The 12794-nt window shown below is 46.6% G+C and overlaps 1 protein-coding gene across 1 annotated transcript in view; it reads left to right on the top strand.

The window, feature by feature from the left end:
- The first annotated feature begins 213 nt into the window (after nt 1-213).
- The window catches only part of EVL (Enah/Vasp-like), a 78377-nt gene continuing 65796 nt past the window's right edge, over nt 214-12794 (top strand). The window contains 1 exon segment of the mRNA XM_044271502.1: nt 214-378. Within this exon segment, the coding sequence (XP_044127437.1) occupies nt 356-378 (23 nt within the window). The 5' untranslated portion in view covers nt 214-355.

Genomic DNA, 12794 nt, shown 5'->3' with positions numbered 1-12794 from the left:
CTTTTGAATCTAATGATTAGGGATCGGCGTTATTCCAGGCGGCCTGTTATACGTCTATTTTTGCTTTTTTTAGACTCCAGTCTGCTGGCCGCATTATCCGACAAGACGGCAGCTACTGCATTAATCAGACCACCGGGGTGGGCACGTGACGCGGTCTCTTCTGCAGCTGGCTAGATCAGAGGCTGATGGAGTAGTCTGTGTCCCTGAATTCTGCGCACCCTTCCTCCCCTTTATGTCATTCCCGAAATGCACAGCATCCTGACAGAGCAGCAGTCCTGGACGTGACCCGCAGATCTGCTGCAAACCTGCATCCCCCTACATCTGCGGGGAAGGTGGGGGGGGAGCTGCATAGGCCATGAATGCACTGGACGATTTCAGGTAGGATATCACAGGAGGGGATTCTTTTATTTTTGCAGCTCTGCCCGGTATAGTATTAGCATTCAGTGTATTGTCAGATAGGCTTTTATCACATTTTTATTCGTGTCCTGTACGGATAGCTGCTCCCGAGGATTTGATGTATTTATTTATTATTTAATGTATCTATTTATTTTGCATATAGAGTAACATTCCTTTACTCCAGTATCTGATAGTCCGGCATTTGTTTCTGGCACAAAACTGCAGAATAGTCTGGAATTAAATCAGAAAGAGAATGCAACCCAAAAGAGGTGGGTTGTCTCTCTATGGACACGGCAGAGGAAGACTTACCTGCTAGGGACCCCCTTGAATTAAAAAGCAGCTTTCATTCTAATGGATTTGGCCCCTCTGTGTATCACATGGTCGGCTTCCTCTGGCTCAGGCCAACCTATAGTAGTTATAATGTGTCAGGGGGGCGCAAAACTGTAAATACCAACCTCTTATCATCTGGGACCACCCACCCGAAAGTGGATAACATGGCCCACTTCAGTAAGTCCGATGAGACCACTTCTTGGTCCTCTCACTTCAGCAAATGACATGTATCATGTACAGTAAGTGACTACAAGGCACCTCCTAATGTATTGTGTTTCTCCATATTGCCTCCCTCGCTGGCTGGATTCATTTTTCCATCACATTATACTCTGCTCGTTTCCAGGCATTATGGCCGCCGTAATGCAAGGTGGCTGGGACGCTGGCCGCGCTGTCGTGTCCTGGCCACCAGAGATTCCGGCAATTTTTCCTATAGTGTGCAAGCACGACCACCGCTGTTAGATTGCAGGGTGGTCGTATAACCCAGGGAACGAACAGTGTATAATGTGATGGAAAATGAATCCAGTCAGCAAAGGAGGCAATATGGACAATCACAATGCATTAGTAAGTGCCTTGTATTAACTTTGTCTACGTGATAAATGCCATTTGCTGAATCCATAGCGGGGCTAATCACAGCACCCCTACCACAAATAAGTCACTGGACACTCTTTACAGTGCCAACCAAAGTGTCTCTATTATAATACCAACTGCATTGTCACCATAGCCACCATGCCTGCACAACAGACCCAGACATGGTGCCCCCAAAAGAGAAACAGACTCAGTGCCCCTCTTCTAAGATAATCAACCATGGTACCCCCCCCTTCATAACAGAACCAGCTACCATGCCTGAATCACGGTGCCAGTTTTGGTGCCCGCATAAGAGAGCCAGCCACTTGCCCTCCCTGTAAAAGTCAGCCACCTTGCCCATATTACAGTGCCCTAAAACAAAGCCTTTCGGGGAATCGGGGAAGCTGCCTGTGACGGAGCTATGTCCTTGTGCCCCTTACACTTGCACCCTCTAGATCAGGGATGTCCAACCTGCGGCCCTCCAGATGTTGCAGAACTACAACTCTCAGCTACAGCTATTAGGGCATGCTGGGAGTTGTAGTTTTGCAACAGCTGGAGGGCTGCAGGTTGAGCATCCCTGGTATAGATGATGGGCAAGTCTTGAGGCACCTGCCAGCCATGCTAGTATAATAGCACCACAACAGTGCCAGCTTCAATGCCAGCTTCCTACAGTGCCCTTATAAAAGAAGCCATGTCCTTGTACGCCTTAGTCTTGCACCCTCGAGATTACGGGTGCATATCATCAGGCCCTTGGCATCTGGCAGATATTGTAGGAGACATGACATAATTCTGTGCCCAGCTGATCCCATGCTGACCCTGATCACGTTACAGTCAGCCCTGGCGTTCTCTCAGCAGGCACATACCCGGGTAACCTGATCGGTGACCTCCCGGAGCCAGGACTCCTAAACTTAGCACTTAATGTTTTCTCGCCCCGGGCACAGTTAAAGGGGGTCTGTACGGTTGGTTGGAGTGCTCCTTGACCTATGGTGTCCTCATGTTGGCACTACCGCTCCCCTATTGGCAAGGGAGGCAGCCACTATGAAAGGTGAAATGGACTGGAGAATTGCACAAATAATAGCGCCCTAGTATATTCTTCTTATTATTATAGGCAATCGCCCATAGGTGATAAAAGTCCTGTAATACCATATCTAAAAACTCTGCAAATCTGGAATTGCATGGATGCAAAATCAGGGTTCGGCTACACGGCGATTCCGTTATCGCAACAACTTTTTACGCCCGAGGATCGGTGCGGTCACTGTGTGATTCATACATTTGCCACGACTCCGGGTTTGCAAAAAATCCATCACTGCTGGATTATAGGGAGTTTCTGGGTTCTTGGTCATAGCACATATGCAAGTTGCGCTGCGACCCTATTCATTTCTGTACTAGCGCCGCTCCAATCCAATCCCGTATGCGGAACCGTTCATTTCCACGGGTCCGCAAAAAAAACGGAAGGTACTCCGTGTGCATTCTGTTTCCGTATGTCCGTTCCGCAAAATGTCCTGTTTATTGACCCCATTACAGACAAGGATAGGACTGTTCTATTAGGGGCCGGCTGTTCCGTTCTGTTCCGTTCCTCAAAATACATACCGTCGTGTGCATGAGCCCTCGGTGGTAATGTCCGATAATCCAGAATATTTGGTTTGTGACTGAGGAAAGAAGTGAGCGTTGCCCCCTATATACAGTAAGAGGAGGGCGATGAGAGTTGAATCCCTTCCTAACCCATACAGCACCCAGCTCGCTGCATCACCGCGCGGATTGGGCTGGAAGGCGGCGGGCGAATGGGGGATAATAGCTGATGGAGGCTGCTGACTGATACACGGGAAATTAAAATGAGGGAGAAGGGTGGGGGGAGACCGGGAATTGTGATATTTTAGGATGCAGCTCGGAAATTCACAGTGAATGGAGAATGGTTAATTAACGCCGGTAACAGGCGATGCGGGGGAGGGGTGGCATATCATATTGCGTTATTTGCATACAGATGCAGCTCTGTGAACGACCTTAGACAATCTTATTCATGGGGTCTTTAAAAAAAAATATTACAAAAATGCGGCCGCCTACTTCCACAAACAGCGCCACCCCTGTCTACAGGATATATTTGGTACTGCAGCTCAGTCCCATTCAATGCAATGGAGCTGAGCCTCAATATTAATAGTGATTATTGTATATTTATTAATAGGTTTGTCTGTGGTTCAGTAAATTAAACTCAACCAACGCCTGCAACTTGTTACATTGCTTTGTGTCTAAATTCCACACCGTTTTCACGATCTTTTTACATCCAGAGGATGAAGAACTGTCCATAACTAACTAATACTTTTCACAGCTGAGAGTTTGCTACAGTTGCATCTAGTCTTTGGACAGCTCCCTTTTGCTATAGGCAGGCTGGACTGGCACATTTGACCTGAACTTGATACATTATATCCAACTGTCAGGACAGGAAGGAGGCTGACCAGAGGATTGGATACAATGGCAACAAACCCTCAGCTGTGGCAAGTATTAGACCAGGTTTTCAGCTTCTTCCCTTTTCGGGTGCTGGATTAAGGGTTTTGGATCTTCCTGTTGTGGATTAGTGGAGATATCAAGGCTTGATTTTAGAAAAGTAGAACACCTATAGTCCTCATTCACACACGGTTTTTATTTCATTTTGAAATGCTTGCAAGGAAATGCCATGAATTTTGTGTATTTTTTTCAAAGTATTTTTTAATAGTTTGCTATACATTTTTTTTTTTCTTGCATTTCTTCAAGTGCTTTGCATGCGACCTGGCGTACCAGACTACTGTTCCAGTGATTGATGGGGGGGGGGGGGGTACCAGCGGTCGGACCCCCACCGATCAGATGCCTCTTCCTAATCCACAGGAGTTGATTTCGAGGCACGACCCCCTTTAAACCCCGTTTTGGCTGACATTATTCCTCCCGACTGATGTTGAGCGAACTTGTGGTTTCAACTTCGGCGTGCAAGGTTTGGTTCGGGTTATCGAAGAATTCCGTTGTGGATTTTCGCTACCACGGACCAGGGTAGCGGAATCCATAACGGAATTCTTTGATAACCCGAACCTTGTACGCCGAACTTGAAACCACATGTTTGCTCCCCACGACTCCCGACCCCGCCGTACACGTGCACACTTGGCTTGGTTGAGGGGTATGAAGCGTCCAGGCTCCTTTTGACGTAGTTAGGAAACCCCATTCACAGGCCCGGGATGTGGGTTCCTGCAGAAATTGCTGCAGATCTGAGCCTGGAATCTGCACCGAAGTCTGTGTTCAATCCCACAGGTGTGAACATAGCCTTGAGGTATTTTCTAGCTGGACTGGTAGTCATGAGGAAGCTTCATTCGCTGCCGCAGAATAAAGCTGTTACATGATGACTCTCCTCGTCCTCTCGCAATGCGGTGGCCGCGATGCTTCCTCTTACCGTCTCAGAATAGCTGCAGCCATTTTTAATATTTAATCACCAACTTCCTCTCCTGTAGAATGACTTCATCATGGAGAAACATTGAATTCAGCTCCTATTTCTGCACACTTAAAGGAACGCTCCGACCAAAACTGATACACTTGGGTTACGCAGAGCATGACACTGGGATTCTCTATTTGTTGTGGTCTTGAATCCCTTTGTCATGCTCCACCCTATGGAATGTTCCTTTCAAGAAGAAATGTAACACCGTGTTAAACCCTGCCACATAAAAAACCGTTTTATCAAGTGTGTGTGTGTGTGTGGGGGGGGGGGGGGGGGTTAATAAGATACGGGGTTGAACAGAATTAGAAAAACATGGCTGTCGTTTCCCAAAAACAGCACCATCCCTGGTATTGCAGGTCAGTCCTGTTCATTCCAATGGAGCTGAGCTGTAACGGTCATTGTTTATAGTTATTAAAGGGATGGTTTGGTGTTATGTAAATATTGAAACATTTTGCAACTTTCTAATCTACTTCACTATTTGTAAGATCTCTGATTGCTCTTATTGAACATTAAGATTCCTGTTTTCATCAAGGGGCTAAAAACCTGTACAATATACTGTATATACCAGGCATGCTCAACCTGCGGCCCTCCAGCTGTTGCAAAACTACAACTCCCAGTATGCCCGAACAGCCTACAGCTATTAGCCTACAGCAGGGCATTGTGGGAGTTGTAGTTTTACAACAGCTGGAGGGCCGCAGGTTGAGCATCCCTGGTATATACACTACTGTCTTCTAGGCTGCTTTGCCGACCACAAGCCGGAGAGAGGTGTAATGGCAGCCTTATTAGTTTTCACCCAGCTTTCCCAGGCCTGGTAGTAACATACAGCAAAAGGTCGTTTATACAATATCTAGTATACCGAGTCATTACTCTAATGCAGGGATCCTCAGCAACCTTCGGCACTCCAGCTGTTGTGAAACTACAACTCCCAGCATGCTCTTTCCACTTGTGTGGGAGTTTAGAGAGCAGCCAAGCAAGTGTGCATGATGGGAGATGTAGTTTCACAACCCCTGCTCTAATGGGAGTGAGGAACCATAGTCCTGTCCTTCCAGTTACAGAAGTGGAAGAAGAAATCCGTTTTCACGTGCTCGCTATTAGGCATCATTTAAAATCATTAGGAAGCGTCAAAAATATCGGAATATCGCTTTCTGGATTATGGGAATGACCTATTTGTATATGATATGAGGGGGCTGCAGTGCTTTTTATGTCTATGACCGTCCCCAGGTACACGGCTCTACATGTGGCCAAAGCCGCAGGGCAACGCTGCGCCTTCAGTGGGCAGCAAATAACGGAGGCTTCTACTTTCGTTTAATTCCATCATTTCTAATGAATATCTGTACTTGGGAAAGCTGGGTGACAGCCACCATGGTCGCCATGACGGTGCACAGATGTTTCGCAAAGCTTTCTCAGGCTGGCTATGCAAAGTTGGGGTTCAACTGCTATATTATTATGCCGATCTGCCATTCAGGGACCTAGGAAAGCAGAGTGACAACCAATATGGCCACCATGAGTTGTCACTCGCCTTTCTTAAGCTTGTTGTGCAGAATGGTGAATGAACTGCTGCATTATTGGGCTGATCTGTCTTTCAGGGACCTAGGAAAGCTGAGTTACCACCAGAAAGTTTACCATGGTCTTCACTAGGCTTTCTTAGGCTAGATACGCAGAATTGAGGATGAACTCGTCGTGTAATTGGCTTGTTCTGCCATTCAGGGTCCTAGGAAAGCTGGGTTACATCCAATCTGGCCACTATGATGACACCCAGTGGGTTGTCTCTCTCTTTTCTCAGGCTAGACTTGCATCTATGAGCATGTGCCATTACCTATCGGAACTGGTTGACCATTCAGATTCCTGGAAAAAGCTGGGTTAGCATTAGTGTTGATCGAGCACCAAAGTGCGAACATATGGGGGTGCTCGGGTGCTGTACTGAGCACAGTGGAAGTCAGTGGGAAAACCCAAGCATGAAACCAGGCACCCCCTACTCTGAAGAGGGGAGGGTGTCTGGTTTACAGAAAAAGGTTAGAAATTGATGGAAACACCACCAAAATGGTTTGGAAACGGCATAGGGAGGATGTCTGGATGCATCTCGGACTCCCATTACCTATGACATAAAAAAGACAACCACACAAAGGTATATGTCAAAAGCCAGGTACAGTGTATGTGCAAGCCAACAACCTATCCATGAGACAGATACAGTCAGCACACCTTACAATAGCAGCCTTGTGCACTATGAGACATTCAAACCAGCTCTCATCTGACTGAGAGCCAGTAAGCCTCAAAGTTGCTTCACATCTGTTGGGTGGACCTGCGCACCTAGATCATTATCATTATTGTGACACAAAGTCTTCTGATTGTCCTAACATAATATTCAATAACCTTTCTATACAGTTTTGGAATATTCGCGATCTACACTACTCATGAACAGCGCCATCTATTGGATTCATAGTCTTGTCATAAGACTATGAAACCAATAACATATAAAGCAGCATCAATCCATACAGGGGAGTAACTAGAGTTCTATGGGCCCCAGGGCAAACTTTGAATTTTGGGTCTCAACAAGGATCCCCCAACTCCACAAAGGGACCACACCCGTCAGCTGCCTCCGGGGGCCCATCTTCTGGCTGCTCGCTCCAGCCTGGGGCTCCTGGGAGCCGGCAGCATTCCTGCTTTCTACACTCAGCCTGGTCTCTTACTGGGGGATCGCCAGGGACGTCAAAAGGCATTCGGGGATCAGGAGCCCGGGGCCCCAGGAGGGAAGAAGCACCTGCAGCTCAGGTGAGATGAGGCAACAGGGCAAGAAAAAACACTGCCCCAGAGATGCAGGTATAATATCCAGCATTCCTAACGCACATCTGCTCCTCCGGGGTTAATATCCGAGATTTAGTATAATATGCCTGTAACACCCAGGGGTTAATAGCAGAGCTATAATATCTATCTACATATAATACAAAGATAATACTGGGGGTAAGAGCAAAGGTATGATATCCATCTATATATAATACACAGTCACAGATAATACTTGGGGTAATAGAGCAATATCCATCACGCCGCCGCCCTCACCTCACTCACTCTCGAGTCCGTCACTCCAGCAGGCGCTGCCTTCATCGTCCTCTTCCAGCCACTCGGCCAGTATAACTCTGCCTCCCGGACGGGAGCGGGACCACCCTGCACCCACGGCTCTGCCTCTGCCCCCCTATGTGAAGCTGCCGGCGCCGCCCGCAGGTATAGTATTATAGGGCTGCCCGCTGCTGCTTTACACTGTCTCTCCTGGAGGGGGCCCCCCTGACGTAGGGGCCCGGTCGCAATTGCGACCCCTATAGCTACGCCACTGAATCCTTACATAAAGACGCACTACCATAAGACTACACGACAATAAATCCACATGAACTCCGAAATGAGACACTGTACAACTCCAGGAATACCTATAATAAAAAGAAAATTTGATCCTTTGAATGTAAATGTGCAAATTAAATCAAAATCTAATAAAATGTAATAAAAAATAAAAAAAAAGACTATGAAACCAATAGATGGTGCCGTTCATGAGTCGTGATCAGCGCCATCTATTGGATTTATAGTCTTGTCATAAGACTATGAGACCAATAAAGAGCGCTGTTCATGAGTAGTGTTAATAGCAAATATTCTAAAAGGCTGCCATTGTAGGGTATGCTGACTGTGTCTGTCTCATGGGTAGATTGTTGGCTTCACATACCTGGCTTTTGGCATATAGCCTTTGTGTGGTTGTCCATTGTATGTCATGGGTAACGGGAGTCCGAGATGCATTCAGCTATCCTCTTAATGCTGTTACCATCAATTTCTAACCTTTTTCTGTGAACCAGACGCCCTCTCTTCTTCAGGTTTGCCATGTCAGGTAGACTCAGGAACCACTGCATGGCTGCTGCAGGAACCTGGGAAAGCTTGATATCAGTAAAACTACATCTGAATAGAATGTATCATTTTGTTATTTTAAGGGGAAATTCTGTTTGAATTCCTCACATTTCCCCTCCCGTATCCTCATCTGATATATCACTGTCTCTCAATGATTCATTGAAGCTGCAGCGGAGGGGGGGAAAAAACGCAGAACAAGGACTTATTTGGGTATGAAGCGTCTCCGGGATCTCAGAAATCTGTAATGCGCTGTGACAAACACATGCTGCAAATTCTTTCCTTGTGAGAATCACAGCCAGCTGTATACAGGTTCAGTAGCCTGGTGACTACATGGTAAACTCACCCAGCACCACTACATCTGCACCCACATGTGCACCTGGATGGAGAGTTCAGCAACCTTGTAATATACTTTGTGTTTCCTTTCCTCACCATCTCTGCTTGCTGTCGGTGAACTCCAAGATTCTTCTTTCTCTCTCCTGTCCCAGGCTTACTCATGCAGCTGAGGGTTTGTTACAATATATCTAGTCTAGGTAAATTGCTGTCAGCAAAACCATTCTTTAGCTGAATACAATGTCCCTGCACTGATACATTGTAGCAGACTTTCAGAATTGGAGGGAGGTTTGTGCTGCTGATGTATTTAGCTCACAGAGGATTGCCTAGATACATTGTAACAATATCCATTTGTTGGAGACAATTGTTTACTAACATACAATTGTCTTCTCCCATCGCCCTATGTGAGCTAAGCATGGCAAAGGCTCTATTACTGTTACAATGTATCGGTGCAGGTAAAATGTATCAGTCTAGAGTCCATGGGTACACACTCTAAGCCAGGGATCAGCAACCTCCAGTAGGCCAGCTGTGGTGAAACTACGACTCCCAGCATGCACACTTGCTTGGCTATTGTCCAAACTCTCTTAGAAGTGAATGGAGCATGCTGAGAATTGTAGTTTTACTACAGCTGGAGTGCCAGATGTTGCTGTTCTAGGCTCTAAGCCAGGGATCAGCAACCTCCGGCACCCCAGCTGTTTTGAAACTACAACTCCCAGAATCCTTCTTTCACTAATGTAGGAGTTACTACAACAGCTGAGTAAGTTTGCGTGCTGGGAGTTGTAGTGGGGTGAATCTTCATTTCCATAAAACTCATTTAATACAGTATATTAAGCAATTGCCTAAATAGCAAATCCCCCAAAAAATCTAATTTAGCATCTTCCCTCTCAGCCATAGACATAGGGATGGAAATGTCTCCAGAGCATCTCAGCATTAGAGACCTCCTCATCCCATGAACATTCACACAGATTCAAATGGGGGGAAAAATCTTTCTTCTTCCAGCTGCCACTAGGGGGTGATGACTAAATAATGATAGTAGTAATTATCTGTATATAATGAGCTCCCTCTAGTGGTGGGTGCAGACATGTATTTTAGCGACCTCCCTAATCATTATAACCCTGTGCACCAGGAACATTTTCCTTTTTCACAGACCACTGAAAACAATCCGCAATGTCTTCTGGAGATAAAAGTGACACTTCTGAGGCTTATTGTATTCACTCCATACTCTGCTACATTCTTTTCATATTTTTTAAGAATAAATCTACTGATATGTTTGGTATGGGAATCCCTTTGTTGTCAGAAAATGTGAGAGCAGATAGTTATGTGGCAAATATTCCTTGTAAATGAGTTACATCTTGTAATATACTCCAGAGCAGCACTCACTATTCTGCTGGTGCAGTCACTGTGTACATACATTACTTATCCTGTACTGATCCTGAGTTACATCCTGTATTATACTCCAGAGCTGCACTCACTATTCTGCTGGTGCAGTCACTGTGCACATACATTACTTATCCTGTACTGATCCTGAGTTACATCCTGTATTATACTCCAGAGCTGCACTCACTATTCTGCTGGTGCAGTCACTGTGCACATACATTACTTATCCTGTACTGATCCTGAGTTACATCCTGTATTATACTCCAGAGCAGCACTCACTATTCTGCTGGTGCAGTCACTGTGTACATACATTACTTATCCTGTACTGAGCCTGAGTTACATCCTGTATTATACCCCAGAGCTGCACCCACTATTCTGCTGGTGCAGTCACTGTGTACATACATTACTTATCCTGTACTGATCCTGAGTTACATCCTGTATTATACTCCAGAGCTGCACTCACTATTCTGCTGGTGGAGTCACTGTGCACATACATTACTTATCCTGTACTGATCCTGAGTTACATCCTGTATTATACTCCAGAGCTGCACTCACTATTCTGCTGGTGGAGTCACTGTGTACATACATTACATTACTTATCCTGTACTGATCCTGAGTTACATCCTGTATTATACTCCAGAGCTGCACTCCCTATTCTGCTGGTGCAGTCACTGTGTACATACATTACTTATCCTGTACTGATCCTGAGTTACATCCTGTATTATACTCCAGAGCTGCACTCACTATTCTTCTGGCAGTCACTGTGTACATTACATTACTTATCCTGTACTGATCCTGAGTTACATCCTGTATTATACTCCAGAGCTGCACTCACTATTCTGCTGGTGCAGTCACTGTGTACATACATTACTTATCCTGTACTGATCCTGCGTTACATCCTGTATTATACTCCAGAGCTGCACTCACTATTCTGCTGGTGCAGTCACTGTGTACATACATTACTTATCCTGTACTGATCCTGAGTTACATCCTGTATTCTGCGTGTCAGCATTATGTGGCCACTGTGTGATTCTGTTAATTCATCATTATATGGCACTATTATGTAGGTGGTATATGGCAGTATTAGGTGTTACTCTAAGGTAAAGCATGGTACTGTTTTTGGGGAAGTATTATAGGAGTATGCGTTGTTTGCCCCTCCACAATGTTGATGTAGCTTTATATATTTCTGTAATGACGGATATCCCGCTCCTCACACGTTCGCCCGCTCGTCCCAATGTCATCAGTTTGCAGTTGTGAATCTCTGAACTATAATAAGGAGTCAGCAGAACGTTGCGTCGCCTGCAGCAGAACGTTGCGTCGCCTGCAGCAGAACGTTGCGTCGCCTGCAGCAGAACGTTGCGTCGCCTGCAGCAGAGCGTTGCGTCGCCTGCAGCAGAGCGTTGCGTCGCCTGCAGCAGAGCGTTGCGTCGCCTGCAGCAGAGCGTTGCGTCGCCTGCAGCAGAGCGTTGCGTCGCCTGCAGCAGAGCGTTGCGTCGCCTGCAGCAGAACGTTTCTGAGACCTTAATAATGGAGTCTGAAATATTGGAGCAGCAGGTGGAAGGGTCCGGGGTTCACTGGAGACGATTCTTTCAGGAGTCCCTTCTCTGCCCTAGAACTTTGTGGATCCTGACGGGAACAGAAGCTCAGTGTGAAGTTGTGCTGGAGCGGGGCCAGGGTGGCGGACGGCTCGTCTGTTATTACGCACAGCTGCTCCTGATTATAAAGAGTTTACATTTCTCCCTATGATTCCGGGCTCTGAAGAAATCTTGGAGAACATTATAAGGAAAGCATCAGATTTCGGTTTATAAACTTTAGATTCACTTCAGAATGGCGCAGAGTATTGCAGATTTCCAGGACTCCCTCGTTTGTCCTTAGTTTTCTTTATGTTTTTCTAATTACCACAAGTACTTACCACACCAAAGTCTCTGACTGTACCCCAATAATGATGGGCAGTGTGCCAACACAGACAGCGACCATTCAGTCTCCTGGAAGTCATCCCCTAAATATGGCAGCTAGAGTGCCCCACAGTCAGGGACAGCTAGAGGGTCCCTATAATGACAGCTAGAGGGCCCCCACAGTCAGTGACAGCTAGAGGGCCCCCACAGTAAGTGACAGCTATAGGGTCCCCCCGCAGCTAGAGGGCCCCCACAGTAAGTGACAGCTATAGGGTCCCCACAGTTAGTGACAGCTAGAGTGCCCCCACAGTCAGGGACAGCTAGAGGGTCCCTATAATGACAGCTAGAGGGCCCCCACAGTCAGTGACAGCTAGAGGGCCCCCACAGTAAGTGACAGCTATAGGGTCCTTATAATGACAGCTAGAGTGCCCCCACAGTCAGTGACGGCTAGAGGATCCCCACAGTCAGTGACAGCTAGAGGGCCCCCACAGTAAGTGACAGCTAGAGGGTCCCCACAGTAAGTGACAGCTAGAGGGTCCCTATAATGACAGCTAGAGTGCCCCCACAGTAAG

The sequence above is a fragment of the Bufo gargarizans genome, chromosome 11 (assembly GCF_014858855.1).
Source record: "Bufo gargarizans isolate SCDJY-AF-19 chromosome 11, ASM1485885v1, whole genome shotgun sequence".
NCBI classification, from domain to species: domain Eukaryota; kingdom Metazoa; phylum Chordata; class Amphibia; order Anura; family Bufonidae; genus Bufo; species Bufo gargarizans.
Note: the sequence above shows the minus strand (reverse complement) of the source record. Positions and strands in the feature narration are given on the sequence as shown.